At 52.7% G+C, this 17,506-nt stretch overlaps 2 protein-coding genes across 5 annotated transcripts in view; both read right to left on the bottom strand.

Annotated features, from left to right (window-relative positions):
• Positions 1-4,135: 4,135 nt before the first annotated feature.
• ADIG (adipogenin) lies at positions 4,136-10,575 on the bottom strand. Its single transcript, XM_066235413.1, has 3 exons — positions 10,400-10,575; positions 6,103-6,235; positions 4,136-4,366 (listed from the first exon to the last, which is right to left on the bottom strand). The coding sequence occupies exons 1-2, from the start codon at positions 10,524-10,526 to the stop codon at positions 6,117-6,119; spliced, it is 246 nt and encodes an 81-aa protein (XP_066091510.1). The 5' UTR covers positions 10,527-10,575; the 3' UTR covers positions 4,136-4,366; positions 6,103-6,116.
• A 2,622-nt stretch (positions 10,576-13,197) lies between these two features.
• The window catches only part of RALGAPB (Ral GTPase activating protein non-catalytic subunit beta), a 71,299-nt gene continuing 66,990 nt past the window's right edge, over positions 13,198-17,506 (bottom strand). For all 4 annotated transcript variants that reach the window (XM_066237487.1, XM_066237490.1, XM_066237489.1 and 1 more), the window contains exon 30: positions 13,198-17,189. In XM_066237487.1, coding sequence (XP_066093584.1) covers positions 16,996-17,189 — 194 coding nt within the window. In that variant the 3' untranslated portion in view covers positions 13,198-16,995. The remainder of the gene's footprint in view (positions 17,190-17,506) is intronic.

The following is a 17,506-nucleotide window of genomic DNA, read 5'->3' on the forward strand; positions in this document are numbered from 1 at the left end:
CACCAGGACAGACGTCCAACCTCCTCCCGGGCGGGGCTGGCTCAGCCAGGGCCACCTCCAGCCTCCTCCCGGGCGGGGCTGGCTCAGTGAGGGCCACCTCCAGCCTCCTCCCGGGCGGGGCTGGCTCAGTGAGGGCCACCTCCAGGCATCCGCACACACGGGCAATCACACACGCACGCACACACGCACACACACACACACACACACACATGCACGCACACACACACACACCCTGAGCCCTGCCCACCTGCCCGCACAGCAAAGGTAAAGGAAACGGCACCTGTAAAAACCAGTCATGAAATATAATTGGTATTGCCATTATTATTACCTACAGCCGTTCAACTGGAAATGAAACTATCAATAAAGTACCTGGCTGGTGTGGATGGGGAAAAAACGCAGCTGTGACCCAGAGGTCTTCACCCCGCTTGGCCACACAGCCTCTGCGCCTGTGAGCAGGTCTCCCGTCTTCTCTGAGCCTTCGTTTCCTTCCCGGTGAAATGGTGACATTTGCCAGGAGACAGTAAAGCAAGCGGGCAGGAGTGTGTTGAGGGTGTGAGAGGGCAGGGCATGGTGGGGGCAGGAAGGACGCTGAGGGAGGAGGGAATGGAAGTGGCCGAATGTGGGGGTCCAGAGGAGCCTCCCTGGGATTTGATTTTTAGCCTGGAACGTGAAGGAACAGGGACAAGAAAGGGACGTTCCTCCTGGCTCTCTGGCTTGTGTCCTATTTCTGTATCTGTTATAGACCAGGGGTCCCCACCCTTGCTCTCTGGCCAGGACAGAATGCAGGGAACCCCCCACTCCAGGAGCCCTGGCCCACCCTGCCTCGTCTAAGTCTCTGCTTTTATACTAAGAAGAGCAGCCCAAGGGTGGTCCTCGAGGAGGGGCTCAAGTCTATGGGTCACTACGGTCTACTTTGTCCTGGGGGATGCAAGAAGTGGAGCGCAGTAACTGAAAAGCGCCCACTGGAGCCAGAGTGCCCAGGGATAGGTCTAGTCTTGGCATCAAAGAGACGGGGCCCGCGGGGCAAAGGGCTCTCGAGAGCCCAAGTCTCAGGTGACTATCACTGGCTCCCACCTGCAGACTGGGGCTGTGCCTTTGCCTGTCCACATCTCCCAAGAGGAGGAACTCTGAAACCCTAACACCAAGTGTTCGGGGGTCCCACTGGTGCAGAGGCCCCCCTTCCACTAGGTAAGTTCAAATAGCAGTACGAGGGGGTGAAAAAGTACTTTGGGGGGAAAAGGAAGCTTTGTGTGGAAAATATGCTAGGTACTTCACATAGGTTGGATGGATGGATACAAATGGATGAAGGATGGATGAATATAAATGAATGGATGGATGGATGGATGGATATAAATGGATGAAGGATGAATGGCTGGATGGATAGATAGTTGAAAGTGAATGGATGTGTACATGAATGTGTGAACATGAGGGAGTGAAAGAATGAATGAACAAACGAATGAATGAGTCAGTGAGCCATTAGGTGAAGGGGTGGATAAGTAAATGAGGGTATGAATAGAGAAATAGACACTTGAGCACACGCATGCATACCTGAGGAAGTGAACTTCCAGTGCAGGACAGAAAACCTAACATCCCCTCCCGTGGTGTGGGGAGCCCTCGGGAAGCAAGCAAGAGGAGGGGAGAGCAGCCCGGCTCTCGGCTCTCGAAGGAACTGCACTTTCAGGCTTGTTTAAGGAAGCAGCGCCTCTCGGCTTCCTGCAGAGCCGCGTGGATGCGCATGAAGTGGAGTGTGTCCACACTCCTCACTAGGGCGCATTCCTCAGCCCCGGCTGGCCGGGTTGGGTCCCAGCCCCAGAGTATCGGCCACGCCGGTTAGGTCACAGTGAGTGACTCAGGCCTGGTGGCCCTGCACCTGGCCGCGGGCCAGTACCTTGCTAGGCAGCCTGCGTGTGCTCCCGCCCACCCACTCGTTGTTGCCAAGAGCATCCCATGCGCCTCGGACCCAGGAGGCTCCCAGGGTCACATGTTATGTGCTCACATTTCCTCCCTGCCTTTCTACCCCGCTGAGCAGCTGCCACTCGCTACCACAGCACTGGCCCGCCTTGTGTGATGCAGGGACTCCCAGAGGCCTGGGGCTCTGCCACTTGGGTTGTGTGACATTAGGCAAGTGCCTTAACCTCTCTGAGTCCCCGCTTCTCTATCATTTCAATGCAAACCTTGCCCGCCTTCAGGGGTGGTTGTGAGGGCTCAGCGGGCTAATACAGGCCAAGCACCGGAACTGCCCGGCACACGATGTACACCTAGCACCGTATGTCCAGGTTGCTGGTTCCAGCTCTGCTGATGGTGACACTGAGGGTTGAAGGGGATGGTGGTAGCGGGTGAGGCACTGGCCCTCCGGATTCCAGGGTTTAGGGGGGGCCCCAGAGACATGTCCGGGCAAGGGCTTCAAGGGCTCCAGAGACCCTCAAATGGATCCTGTGTGTCTGACGGCCCCAGCAGCGCCCCCACCTGACCCTGTGGGCTGTTCTCCCCAAACCCTGAGCTGCTGGAGCTGGGGAGACACGTACACTTAGTGTTCTGGGTCGGCTGTGCTTCCTGCACACAGCAGCAGCGCGACCTGAACCTGCCCTCCCTCCAGCCAGGAAGAGCTCCAGGTGGCCGGGGGTGCGGGTGACTCTCCTAGCTCGGTCAAAGCATATATAAAGAAAGGTGTGAGGCCTGACCTGTGGTGGCGCAGTGGATAAAGCATCGACCTGGAATGCTGAGGTCGCGGTTCAAAACCCTGGGCTTGCCTGGTCAGTGCACATATGGGAGTTGATGCTTCCTGCTCCTCCCTTCTCTCTCTCTCTCTCTTTCCTGTCTAAAATGAATAAATAAAGTCTTAAAAAAAAAGAAAGAAAGGTGTGAGTGTGTGTGAGTGTGTGTGTGTGTGTGTGCGTGCGCGCGCGTGCGCTAGCTAGAGGGTGTACAGAGGGGCTAAGGTCAGGAGAAACAGGCACTTTTATGTACACAGCTGGTGCCTCCTTTTGGTAAGACAACTTCACCAAATCTGCAAACCGTAAATGCATCAACCTGATATTCAACAACTTCTCCTTTCAGAATTTATCCCATGGATAGAAGCACACTTGTGTGCTAAGATCAAGGGCATTTACTGCAGCCTTGTCGGTAAGGACAGAAACCTCATCCACCCCAAAGGGAGGCTCTCACCACTCATCAGCCCGGAGACATAGGGAGCCCCCGAGGGCTTTAGGCAGGGAGACAAAACGTTCTAATTGATGGATCGTTCAGACTAACCGGGCAGGAAGGGCAGAGCAGGGGAGACCCAAGTCCAGGAGACCAGCTAAGTATACAGGCTCCATTCTCTCTCCTTGGACAGTTTAAAAGCCTTGTGGTGGCTGATGGGGTGCGCAGTGAGAGAGAAAGGGGGGACAAAGGTGACACCTGGGGATACCAGGGACGGTCTCTCCCCTTTACAGCCCATGAACCCTGCTGCCTCTGGGTAGCCAGTGGGGGTGCAAGGGCAGATTGGGATTTCCTCGGTGTCTCCCCCCAACACTCCAACCAGGAAAACAACTGGCCCAGTGGGGCGGGGCCGGGCTCCGAAGTCAGAAGGCTTAGGCTCAAATCCCAACTCCACCATTGTGACTCAACAAGTTCCTTGACTATTCAGTGCCTCAGTTTCCCCCCCTGTAAAAGCAGAATAACCACAGACCCTCCCTGATAGGATTCTTGTGAGGGTTCAGAACAATAATGTGCGTGATGAGTATGCAGAAAGCGCCTGGGACCCTGTAAGCGCTCATTGAACGTGAGCTATTATTCTTCACATAACTAGGCATACGGTAGACACTCTGCAGATACTGATAAAGTCAATGTTATTAAAATCACCCCGAAGGCTAATCAAGGAGCGAGTTTGCAATGAGAAGACGGAGGTTCACAGCTAGATTCCCCAGGGAAGGACAATCAGGGTTTCCCGAAGGGGGTCGGGGTGGCTCAGGTTGGTGCCGGGGCTGGGCCCTGGCCCAAGCTTGTTGAATGAACGGATTTGGTCAGGCCTAGCACATTGGTCAGGGGTCCCCTGACCTCAGGAACCCCCGCTTTCTTTAATATGGACCCACACGCTCTGGCCCAGCCCTGCGCTAGGACCTCCTCTGAATTCGTTTGGCCAACTTCTCCCCGTGAGAGTGCTTATACCATCTTCACCGATGTGGGCTTCTCCTGGGGGCCCGGAGGGTCTTCTGGAGGCTCTGGTGCGCCCGTCGGTGGAGAGGACGAGGTGGGCGTCCCGGGGAAGCACCCCACTCGCCAGAGTCCTCTTCCCTCCCCGCGAGTCTCTCCCATCCACGCCGGCCACCGCCACCGTAGCCCGGCTGACTCCAGAACCAGGCCAGGAACAAACGGCAGGTTGGGCCTGGGGACAACAAGGGAAGGGGAGTGAGGAAGGGACAACAGACCCATCACGGGAATAGGAGGGCTCTGCATGAATGGGGTCCCCAAACAGAGCTGGAGTGTCTCCTCTTCTCTCCCCACTAACTGGACTCAAAGAGGACAGGCTACATAATCTGGGGGCCCATTAAAATGAACATGTGGGCCTCTCGTTGAAAATGGTTAAAAACTTCAGTGTCCTGACCCATGGTGGCACAGTGGATAAAGTGTCAACCTGGAATGCTGAGGTCGCTGGTTCAAAACCCCAGGCTTGCCCAGTTGTCCAGTCAAGGCACATATGAGAAGCAACTATTAAAGAGTTGAGGCCCCCCCCCTCTCTAAAATCAATAAATAAAATCTTAAAAAAAATTTTTTTTTTTTTCAGACAGCAACAGCCAAGCATTAAACCAAGCATGGGCTCTTCTGAATGTGGGACCTTGTGGGACCACACAAGTCATACCCCCTGAAGCCGGCCCCATGCACAGGCCTCGGAGTGCATGCACGTGTGTGTTGCTGGGGACAGGGCTCTCAACTGTCGAAGTCATGACCCGGAAGGGTTAGGAATCACTGTAACGGACGGTAAGCGAGGGTCCCTGGTTCTCAGCTCCATCTCCTCCCTCCACTCAGACAGGCAGGGGTTCCAAGTGGTGACCCACAGTGGGCAGAGTAGGGGTTAGGGACATGTTGCAGAGCAGACTTCGCAGTAGGGCAGGCCGCTGGGGCCGTGGGGACAGAGGAGCAGATGCGTGAGAGGTGGAGGATGGGGTGGGGCTGGATGCAGGCCGGGAGGAAGAGAGAGCCAGGGGCCGGTTCCCAGGTGTGCGGCTCCAGCAGCTGCTGCACCGACCGATGCCAGCAGCGCTGCTCGTGGACATGGAGAAAAGTGGGAGGTCACGCGCTGTGTTTCGCTTTGTTGAGTTTCGCCCAGGGAATAAAAAAAAAATATCCCATTCTAGCCACCAAGAGGGGTCAAGCTGAGCTCAGAGCGAGGCACACACATGTCAGGGTCAGTGGCAGGGAGATGGCGTTTAGCCCCACGGGAAAGGATGAGGTCTCCTAGGTGCGCAATGGATGCTGGGCGTCGCTCCGGGTGCGGGACTGACTGCATCGCAAAGGTCCGTGCTCCTTTGTGGACCGGAGGTGAGAACAGCCTCCTCTGTACGCTTTCATAAACGAGCCTCTCTGTACGCTTTCCTAAACGAGCTTGGGAAAGGGAAATGCTCGGCACAGGCCCTGGTGTCTATCCGCACCCAGTGAGTATCAGCTACCATTGCTCTCATTGTTACTGTTATTATTTCATTCCTTCTACAAACATCTACCGAGCCCCCGCTGTGGCAAAAGACAAAGGAGAGCAGCGGAGGGGGTTCCCGAAGCTGGGGAGAAAGAAAAGCTCAGACTCGGAGGTGAGGGAGTGCGCCCAGTGGGTGTCTAGGGGGGCAGGGTTCCAGGCAGAGGGAACAGCCAGGGCAAAGTCCCCAGGAACAGCTGTGGGAGTGAGGCCAAGAAGGAAAGGGCAGGGGGAACTTTGTAAGGAGGTTCTTCACGACAGAGGGAGCTGCTGGTCCAGCACGGCAGGAACGGGTCTCCAACACACCAGGGCTGATACGGTGAGGTCTCCCATGGTGACGGGAGGCAGCGTTCCACACCGCAGCCGCCGCCCAAGGCCGGGGCAGGCTCTGAGGCTCCCCTTCCTCCCAACCCCGCCTCCCTACAGGGGCTCACCTAGCAGAACAGGCTCACTGGCCGGGCCTCTCCTCCTCTTGGCTGGGGAGTGTCCTGTTCCACTGAAACTCGGGGTGGTCTTTGCTCCACGGCTCCCAATCGAAGCACAAATCTGAGTCATTTTCCTCTGAGTCTGTGGAGGTATAAGACAAGGCCTCTTGGATGGTCACGTCCAGTCTCCTGTCCCTGATCCAGAAGGAGCCCCCCGCCAGGCCTGGGCATCCCTGCAGCCTTGTCTCTGGCCAGGGGCCCGAGGCAGAGTCACGGCATGTGGGGTAGCTCTGGGGCCTCAGGAAGATGTCAGGGTCTCTCACGGTGACCTGGGGCTAAAAACCATTGTCCTGTAATGCAGAAAGTGGCCATATCCACCTACTCAACAGGGAAGGACCCTAAAGGTGAGCAAATGACCTACCTGGGTTGGGCATGGTCCAGGAGCAGGCACAGAGGAGAAGAGGAGACACAAACCAACTATCAGCGGGTCCACCAGTCCATTCATTAACAAGGATCTGAGTAGGCCCTGGCCGGTTGGCTCAGTGGTAGAGCGTCGGCCTGGCGTGCGGGGGACCCGGGTTCGATTCCCGGCCAGGGCACATAGGAGAAGCGCCCATTTGCTTCTCCACCCCCCCCCCTCCTTCCTCTCTGTCTCTCTCTTCCCCTCCCGCAGCCAAGGCTCCATTGGAGCAAAAGATGGCCCGGGCACTGGGGATGGCTCCTTGGCCTCTGCCCCAGGCGCTAGAGTGGCTCTGGTTGCGGCAGAGCGACGCCCCGGAGGGGCAGAGCATCGCCCCCTGGTGGGCATGCCGGGTGGATCCCGGTCGGGCGCATGCGGGAGTCTGTCTGACTGTCTCTCCCCGTTTCCAGCTTCAGAAAAATACAAAAAATAAAATAAAATAAAATAAAATAAAATAAAATAAAATAAAATAAAATAAAAAACAAGGATCTGAGTATATATGTACCATGATTTCCATTGCAACGCTGTTTGGTGGCAAAACACACAAACAATAAAGTACCCTAGAAAACCATGTGAGTGCTGGTCGTCGTGAGAGTTCTGGTTGATTGAAGTGTGGCACAATCGCACCTCATGGAGGCCTGGCCCATCCATCCAATGGCATGTCATGAAGCGATTCAAACAAGTACATTAGATCAGTACCTTTTCACTTGCAGGATGTCCATGTACCTTTTCACTTGCAGGATGTCCATGATATGTTACAAGCAAGTTGCAGAGAAATATATATATATATTAGAACCCCACCAACCACCACCACTTTTTAAAATAGGGAAACAAAGAATGCTCCCTCTTCCATTTTTTGGAAAACCTACAGTGTCATTACACAGGTGCACGAGCTTGCTAAGCATGGCTTACCTTGGGAGGCAAGCTGAGACAGGAGAGGGGTTAGGGAGGTTCTTATTTTTCTTACTACATATACTCGCATCTCACCAGCTCTAGAGAAGTAAAGGAGGCTAAAGCCAGCCCTCAGGTTGCAAACCAAGAACTGAAGGCAAGAGTCCTCATCTGTAAAATGGGCATAACACTAGCTTCTTCTATCATGAAAGTTAACTGAAGACATGTAAAACAGGTGTTCAACCACGTTGGCAGTTAAGAGTTAAAAATCAACGCAAAGGCTTGAAGTGACTTCATCACTGGACACGGTGATTGTTTCCTGAACACATCCTACGTGCTGTATGTTTATATGCATTTTCTCATTTAATCCTCTTCACGGCTTCATGAAGCAATTACCAATGTTTTTTTCTGTTCTGCAAGGAAGAAGGCCAGGAAGTGGTTGTGCCGGACTGAAGTCCGTCTCCTGCTCTACGGCTCCCAGAGTTCCATTGGGTGCACCTGTTTGAGGTCAGGGACTTTCAAGGCGGCTTTGAAATTAATGACTCGCTCCAAGGACCAACACGAGGGGTACTCAGGACTTTCAACAGGCATAGCCTACGGTGCCCACTTCTGTGTCAGACCTAAACCCATTTCTTTGGTGGTTTCCTTCTTCTTTCTGCAAATTCCTTTCAAATCAAATCATAAAATGTCCTCGGCAGGGCGTCTTCCCCTTGACAGGCACGTCTGGCTTCATCCTTTCTCCCTCTATCATGGCAAGGGGTTAATGTTGCCATGGCCGGCTTGCCTGGGGCTTAGCTGCCCACGCTCTAGATTTGCCTCAGTCTCACCAGGGAGCTTCCTTCTCCACCCACTTGCTCCCCTCTCGACTTGGGAAACTGCATCCCCATTGGCCACATTGGCCACATGGCATGCTGCTCAACCCTCTCTGCCTCCTGGGCCCTGAAACTGCCCCGTGGAGCTGGGCTGAGCCAGGCCCGAAGGGGTGGGGAGGAGGAGTCAGAGCTACCCTTGCCTGCTTTTCATCCTGGATTCCAGGCCAAACCGGCTCCAGTGAAGAGATCCCCCGCAGACAACGAACCACAGGCTAGGGTGTCGCAAGCCCCAGCCCCACTCTCTGGAGGGCCCAGACCCTGGATTCGGCCCAGTGCCCGGCAGGACAGAACACACAATAATACTGAGAGTTCCAAGAAGAGTGGGATCCTGAAGGAGGGCCACTCACTCACTTTAAGGACTGTTTCTGTTCATCACAAAGTTAACAAAAGGACTTATTTCTTGGTGCCACGTGAGATGTCCATGGGTAAACAGCTGCACAAGAGAAAGTGCTAGAAGGGGTTGGCCCAGGCAGGTCGGGATGGCTTTAGGGAAGGGCTTCAAGGAGAATGAATTGCCGGAGGCAATTAGTGCCTTAGATCTTAAGGAAGGTGGCCCGTCCCTTCCAGGAAGCCATCCAAAGCCACTCCTATGCTTCCTCCCGGCTGGACAAAACCAATACTGACTAGATTATTTCTTGGCCTGCAAGTACCTACTATGTGCCACATGTATACATGTATTGCGTGCCCTGCCCTGGATGTACATCTCTCCGAAAGGGCAAGGACCATTATTATGCCCATTTTGTAGATGAGAAAACTAAGGCTCAGGGAGGACTTGTCCCAGGTCGCACAGCTGGTAGGTGCCAGCGCCAGGATTTGACACCAGACAATTGGCACTGTACACACTCCGCAGGTGTGTGACGTTGGGCAGGTTGTGCCTCCTCCCCAAGACTCACTTTCCTCAGTTGTACAGTAAGGATTATTTCACAGGGTTATTCTGGGGTTAAATGACACAATGCACATCAAGTATTAAGCACAAGCCCCAGTGTCCAAAAAAGCTTGGCTTTTATCATGAACTATATATTAAGGGGCAAGGCCGAAATCTGGGCTCATGTCCCTTAGACTCCAGACAGATGGCTTTTATAGCCACTACACAGACAAGTGCCACCAGCCTGATGCCCACAATGTGCCCCGCAGGGTGGGAGGGCCATGGTCCACCCTGGAAATGGGGAGATCACACTTCAAACAAACGCTGTTGACAAGCTCTCACCCGCAACTCCCAATAATGACACCGTGACCAGCCCCCACATTTGAGGTCACGGGGTAGGTTAGGGGGTGAACTGCTCACCCTGTCTCAGTGCCATCTGACCAGAGGTGGCAGCACAGTGCTCTTCCTGCATGCCCAGTTGGCCAAAGTTCATGAGGCTGAGGAGCAGAAGGTGGGAGGTCAAGCTGTCCCCAGGAAGAGGCCCAGGGAGATAGGACCCCTGGCAAGCAATGTCCTTCCTGCCACAGGGTCAGACTATATCCCTGCCCACTGGCCCCCAGCTTCCCAATGGCCAGCTCTGCCCCAGCATGCTGAACTCAGGATGAAAGTCTGCCTGCTTCTGGGGTCCTGTGTCCCAGACACCCACATCCTCCCCGACGTATGGTCTGGGCAGAGAAGGGTGAGTGGTCACCGGATAAACGCCTCCGGCAGGCCATGCCCCACTGTGCCAGCTTTTACTGCCCACCAGCACTGAGCTGAGGGGTGAGGGGGGCTGAGACCCAGCCCATGCTCTGCTCACTGAGCCTCGTGTGCTGGCTGCATTCACAGGCAGACGCACCTTTTACTAAGTAATCTGCCCTGAGCGGCCGCCACTCTCCGACGGCTGCAGCTGGCACTAATGACCTTTTGTGCCAGCAGTGGCCCCGAGGGGACACAGATATGCCCACACACACATTGCTTCCCAGCTGAACACGGGGATTCACTCTTGGATTCTAGATTGAGAAACTCTGAACTACCAAGTCAGTCCTTTGCTCTTGCCGGTGACCACTCGTCAGCTCTGAGCCAGCAGGGAAAACGCTCTAAGGCAGCCCCTCTCTCTGCAGCGGTCTCAGGACCCCTGCCCAGCTCTGGGATTAGGGCCCAGCCTGGGCAGCTCACCTTGGCTAAGTAAGAAGCGAAACCAGACGATCAGCAACAGCAGCAGCAGGCCCACGGGCAGGCCCAGCCAGAGCATCAGGAAAGAAAACGTGAGGTCGTTCACCAGCGGCACCAGAGGGTACTTCATGGTGCCTGTGTGGCTGAGCCTGGCCAGCCGGAGCCGGGCTGGCAGGGCCACCCTGGGCATCTGGTGGGCTGGGCAACTCTGCTCTCAAACCAATTGTGACTGAGCTGGTGATGTAACAAGGAAGTCAGCGTCCTGCTGGCAAAGGGAGAGCTGTTCTGGACGGACAGGAGCCAGGACAGTGGGAATAAAGCCCAGGCTCCCGGGCAGGCAGGCCTGGCTGTGAATCCCTAAGTTGCTATTGAGTTCCTTTGCCACCTCCCGAGCCTCTTATAGGATAAGAATTCTCACCTCACCAAGCTGCTAAAAGTTAGAAAAATTAAGTGCAGGGATAGCATTGCTTCTAGGTGGGTGTTCACATCACAGATTCCTCCAGGAGCCGGCCAGGGCCCCAGTCCCCAAACCCCAGCTGCATGTGCCCACATTTACACTTTGTGGGAGAGGTGCGGACCGTGCGAGCCAGACGGAGCTCAGTGCCTCTCAGGCAGCCGCTGTCCTAACTCCTGTCAGTAATGAATGTGGGAGACATGCAGGTCCAGTACGGCCAGCTCTCCAGACTTCCGAGAGAGCCAACACATCAGAATTTTTATGCAAAAATCTCCCAGTTTAAAAATACTGAATAAAACATTAAAATGCTGTTGGCTACACAAAGTAAGTCTGGTGGGCCAGACTGAGCCACGAGGCTGCCTTTTAAAAACTTTCTAACACACAGTTGACCCCAGTAAATGATTCTTAACCTAGAGGCACCTCTTATTAGGGTCTTCAGTGAGGGGCTTCTAAGGCCTTAACCTTGTTCCATTATCTCCCAAGTGAACAGAATACTCATCTGAGAAAAATGCTGTTCTTATCTCCTCCCATCCATCCATCCACCCACCCACCCACTCATCCATCTGTAAACTGCCACGTGCCAGGCCCCACGGCCGGAAGGAGGCTCTGGACCCCCTGTGGCCCAGCAGCCCAAGCTGGAGCCTAACGGGAGAGGGAGGTCCACGTGAGGAATGCTGCCACCCGTGGAAGGGGGCAGAGGCATGGTATTCCCCCCGAGGGTCCTTGGACCACCACCTCAGTCCCTGCCAGCAGGTGGGTGTGGGGTGGCAGGTACTCAGGAAACACGCCCATGTCCATGCTCACCCTGTCCTACGGCTCAGGGTTCGACACATTAACGGGCAACCTGTCTGAGGCCGACTTGATTCTGAGACCACCGCATTTCACAGAGCACAGGTGGGCAAGTCTGGCAGACCAGGTCCAGGGGGAGCAGCTGCACGAAGTGGGGGGTAGACCTATAGACCTAGAAGGAAACAGGAAGTGGAAGTCCCCCTTCTAGGAACCACCAGCCCGGGCAGAAGGGCAAGTGGGACCTGGAGGGCCAGTGTGTTCAGACGGGGCCTGAGCCCAGCTGTGGGATGACCAGAGTCCCCAGAAGAGGAGGTCTGGGTGCCCTGGTGGGCTGTGCCACTCAAGACTCAGAGGTCAATACTAGAAACTAAGCCCTGGCCGGTTGGCTCAGTGGTAGAGCGTCGGCCTAGCGTGCGGAGGACCCGGGTTCGATTCCCGGCCAGGGCACATAGGAGAAGCGCCCATTTGCTTCTCCACCCCTCCGCCGCGCTTTCCTCTCTGTCTCTCTCTTCCCCTCCCGTAGCCAAGGCTCCATTGGAGCCAAGATGGCCCGGGCACTGGGCATGGCTCTGTGGCCTCTGCCTCAGGCGCTAGAGTGGCTCTGGTAGCAATATGGCGACACCCAGGATGGGCAGAGCATCGCCCCCTGGGGGGCAGAGCACCGCCCCTGGTGGGCATGCCGGGTGGATCCCGGTAGGGCGCATGCGGGAGTCTGTCTGACTGTCTCTCCCTGTTTCCAGCTTCAGAAAAATGAAAAAAAAAAAAAAAAAAAATACTAGAAACTAGGTGGTCTGGATTGGGAGTGACCTCATGGCACCGGGTCCTGAAGGGCCCGGGGTCAGAAAGGGCAGAAAAGCACAGGGGGAGGCCTGTGTGCACATTTTATCATCAGATCCTGTAATGGCCACCGTGTGGTCAGCCCGGGGAGAGGCCTCCCTGGCCTCCGAGGACCTGGGGGGCGGGCAGAGTCGGCGTGGACACACAACCAACAGGGCGCAGGTCCTGGCGCAGCTCAGGGGCCGCACACGGCCCTCATATGGAACCAGTGCCAGAGGAGGGGGGCTCTCGGCAAGGGGACCCACCCCCCACCAGGTGTCACCTGGGCGTTAGGTTGCTCACGGGCCCCACGGAGCCCTCTGCAGTCAGCCCTACTCTCAGCGGGGACGGTGGGGTGGCGAGGAGACCTCTGCATCTCTCCCCTTTCCAGCCTGGCTGCCCTGGCAGAGCTGCTTTTCTGCAGGCAGGGGGCACAGCTGGCATTGCCACGTTCCCAGGACAGAGAGCCAGCCCGGCCCTGGGCAACGACCATCCTCCGCGAGGCGGGCTCTGCTGGCAGCGCTTTAGTTACACGAGCTCCTTCTAGCATCGACGGCCAAGCACTTTTATGAACACTGAGTACTTGATGAAACTCTACAAAGCCAGGGGGAAACCCACAGATCTAAGTTAGGAAGGGCAGCCCAGGCAGAGAAGACCACCCTGGGAAAGAACCAATCAGAACACCCACACAGGAGACAAGCCCCGGGTCTGTGACCAAAAGCACACACGAAGTTAGTAGATAAGAATCTCCTTAAAATTTAATTGACTAAATGTATTACATTCAATATTCCACGGGCTTCTTCTGGACAAAGGAGGGGCGTAACTACAAACGAGCCTCGGGCCTTCTTCCCTATCGGGCGAAGAGAAAACGCAGGAGGCGAGGGCAGGGGACGCCTTCGTATGTACATTTCGCCTTTACTGTACAGTTCAGTGCCAGATATATTTACAGAAAATACAATAAGAAAAAGATCGTGTCTTGGCAACATACCGAAATTCATACAAATTGTATATATGACTTCAAGCAAATAATGATACTGCTTATTTTTTTAGCCACAACTGCCAAGCCCTTCAGAGGAGAAAGATGTTCTTGGTCACTGCAAGAGACAAGGACTTGGGAAACTTGGTTTGCTTCAACAAATATTTATTGGGCGCCTACTATATGCAAGGCACTGTGGAATCCCAAATTCTACCTTTACCCTCACCACTAAAAAAAAGACAAGCATCTGAAGAACATGAGTTGATATTCTGAGAAAAACACTATACAGTACATGGCTTCTTAGCTACCAGAACCCACGGTCTGATTCCACATGGAGCGGGTTATCTCCGATCTCTCCATCTCGGGAAAAGAGCTGTCATGGAAATCCTTAAAACAGACCCTCTAATGCAACTCATCATTTCATGTAAACATAGAAATCGATTTTTTTAAGGAAGATATACCCTGCATGGCGTTTCAATGCTGCATGGAGAACCACCAGCAGGAGCCCGCGACCTCCGCTGGTCCTCTTTCTGGCTCCCACCTACACGCCTCGGAGCAAAACTGACTCCTGCTGGGGAAAGGTTCACTTTCCAGTAGAAATAAATGCTCTTAAAGACCCTGCCTCTCTAAGTAGCAGTCTGCACACCTGACAAGTATTTCCTCAGTGTACATAGAAGTGACCGTTCGTGAAGACCTCACACATTACTGGCCAAGGATGTAGGCTTTGTATCTATGAGTCCAGAGGAAGGTGGGCTGCCCTGAAGCAGAGGACCTGGGAATGGAGGACAGTGTGGATGTGCGTGCGTGCTGTCAGCCCACCATGTAACTATTCCTCTTAAAGGGCTAATGGGCGGGGGGGCTGGGGGACTTAGGAGGTAGCACTGGACAAAAGGGAGAGTTGACTGAATAAGGAAAGGGTTAAAAAGGCAAAAGCCCTGTCACTGTCCTCAGTGCTCCCAACAGAGAGGAGAGGGAAGCTCCTATCCCAAATGTGAGCAAGAGTGTGAGGGACTGCTCCCTCTGTTCCTTGGGTAATGCTTTCCCTGGCACTGAATGCCACGCTCATCTCCTCCTGGTACACCTGTCAAATGCAGCAACTAAGCTGCCTAAACCACAGCCCCAAGCGGTCCTGGCTTCCCCAGGCAGGTTATGCACACATGCCAGCAAACTTATCCAGTGGACTTCCACAAACTGTTCCTAGGGACCAGATAGGCTCCCCTACCGCTGTTCTACTCCAAGTGACTTTTATCAGAGGCAGCTGGGTGAACTAAGTGACCATGAACTCAAACCCATAATACTAGCGAGAGATTCATGGTTTCTTACCACACTTCCTTTTTAAATTAGATGTTACTTTGAGCAGAAAGAACCAGAACCAGACGAGACCTGTGTCCCATACGGTCTGCGCCTATACTCTGGGGCTTCCCCTGCAGGGGCTGCACAGGCCTGAATCCATCCCTCCTTCCCTGGGAGACCACCAAGTCCTTCAGATCATAAATTCCATTCAACACGGTTGCTCACGTATCAAAGCCATTTGAATTACAAAGAGTTGCCAGAAATCAGAGCTAATGGAAGGATCAGGAAGCCCCCCAACATGCATACCCAGTAAAACTAAGCCAAAGGTAAAGGTTTTACCTGAAAAATCACACTAAGCAGTACACCTACACATTTTTAACCTCTGGAATGTTAAAAGTTGCACATCAATTTATAGCCTTCTTGGTTCACAACCACTAGAACAAGGGCCCATTATTCCCTTGAACTGACAATCTGGAACTTCCATGAGTCATTCGACTTCACCTTAGACCAGCTGAGTTATTAAAACATTTTTAGGGTAGAACTTCCTAAACCTTATCATACATACCCCTTCCTCATGCTACCATCTGGAAACATAAATTTATTGCCCAGATTACAAAGAAAATCAATTACTAAATAATATTATACCCTGAATGGAAACTGGAGTCATAGAAGGTGGAGGTTACATTTACCTGAGCTTAAAACAAACATGAATAAAAAAGTACGGCAAATTTTAAACCAAGAGCCGCTATGCCCACATTTCTTGCTCACAGATGATAAAATACGTATTTCTGGAACAGAAATATCTGCACATGGAATTAGGCCCTACATACTATCCCCTACCCCCTAATTAAACTACCAAAACAAACCAAATAGACCATTGTAGCCTGACCTACAGAATCTACTGACATTTGAGTTCAAGTGTGAAATCCCCCGTCTACAACTGTGACCATTGTTCTTTGGACTTTAAATGTCATTTATCTTTTCAACATGAAATGGTCTTAGTAAAGAAGCAAGCATATGAGAACAGGAGAAACGAGCAGCGTCTACTCTGGTACTGTAACAGGAATCCTGGTAAGGGTGTTCTGGGTCTAGCCGCCTCAAAACATGTGTCCCTGGCAGGAAAGCAGCAGCGAGGTAACAGAAGTATTCCCAAAGCCCAGGCTGGGATGTGTTGTGCCTTCAGCTGACAAAGTCCAGAATACATGACAACAACAGCCCCTTCTAACAGCAGCCACCCAAGGAGGTGGTCACCAACATTTGTCAATCACAATGAAATCCAGTAGCTCGGTGGGAGAGATCGGAACTAGTAGCAGTGAGAGGCTATTTCCTGAACCCCAAATTAGAATCCTTCATAAACTACTGCAGTCTCCTGCTTGGTCCTGAAATAAGAGACAACAGATGAAACCAAATAATTTTCAACCCTTGCTGTGAATTGACATTTCTTGCTATTTAACCAAGGAATTTACAAATGTTTAACCTGTTGTATGTCACCAAGCGGGACAACACTGGAGAGAGTGGAGACATCACTGCTGTCTTACAACCTGTAACCCCACAAACTCTACTTGTACCCCTAATTAAAGGACAGGGCCATGCCTCCATCATAGATTCGTTACTGGGCCACCCACAGAAACTGAGGCCTTCATATGGGTCCGTGCGGTGCTGAGAATAACTTCTTGAAATGTGGAGAGAAAATATGAGAGATTTAATGTCAGACTTCGTATCTGAGCAGAAACCGTGTCCCTCTGTCAGCTGGACAGCTGGGGGACAGATGAGCCTACGAGGTGGGAAGCTGAGACTGCCTTCCTTCTCCTCCGCGCTATCACTGTGAGTCTTTAAAGGTCCTGAAGACTCTGAGACAGATTTTAATTTTGAACACAACCTCCTAAAAAGTGAGATATAAAACTATCTTCAACTTCTATTTTGCAAATTTGATACTACCAATGCACATGTTTAACTGAGATGCATAAAAGCCTTTCTCCTCAAAAGGCTCAGATTGAACTAAAATTGTCACTTTTAAAAGAAAGTTTATGGCTAAAATGTTATATCATCATTACCAGCAGGACTATGATTGCGTCTGGGAGCCCATTTCACTAGCGAGCCGGAAGTCTTCTACCAAATGGGTTTAAGTGTGCGTCTTCTATTCTGGTGATTAAACAGTAAGCTCTTGGGAAGTGATTTGTTTTTATTTTTACAGTGATCACCTATCAAATTGCTTTGCTTTGATGGTATAGCCCCAAACTGGAGTTCAAGAGTCCCAGACCATTCAAGAGTCTAAGAACTACAGTTCTTGAGTCCGACCTCCTGGAAAAGTGAAGTATAAAACTCTGGTTCCAGCTGCTTGTTCCGGTACTTGTTGACAATGTCGGTGATTTTCTGTTTCCGGCGGACATGGGGTGGACTGTAGGAGTCACTCTCCAGCCTCTTTCTTCTACAAATATTAATAACAGTCTGCCTCACCAGAAAACCTTGAAAACAGAGGGTTTCAAAACAATGTGAATAACCAGTCAGCTAAGTGAACTCTCAGTACTGAAGTAAACAATTCTCTACAAACTCAAACTATGTCATTCCATTTGCAAAACTCTCCCTGTCCCCAGAGAAATGGACAGAGCCCCACTTAGAACTGTCAGAAGAAACACACAGCAACAAGGAGAAAGAGAATCTAAATCTGGTCTCATAACCCAGTCCTGCCATAGATTACTCATTTTCTGATACTGGAAGTTTGTGAATTACAGTTCCATTCATATTTACTACAGTAAACACAGTTCAAATCAGAACAAAACAT

The sequence above is a fragment of the Saccopteryx bilineata genome, chromosome 6, assembly GCF_036850765.1.
Source record: "Saccopteryx bilineata isolate mSacBil1 chromosome 6, mSacBil1_pri_phased_curated, whole genome shotgun sequence".
Classification (NCBI taxonomy): Eukaryota; Metazoa; Chordata; class Mammalia; order Chiroptera; family Emballonuridae; genus Saccopteryx; species Saccopteryx bilineata.

Bases quoted from the DNA above. Each gene is read 5' to 3' on its own strand.
- ADIG (XM_066235413.1), bottom strand. From the start codon at position 10,526: ATGAAGTACCCTCTGGTGCCGCTGGTGAACGACCTCACGTTTTCTTTC. The intron at 6,236-10,399 runs GTGAGCTGCCCA...ATACCTCCACAG, and splicing joins TCGCTTCTTACTTAGCCAAG to ACTCAGAGGAAAATGACTCA.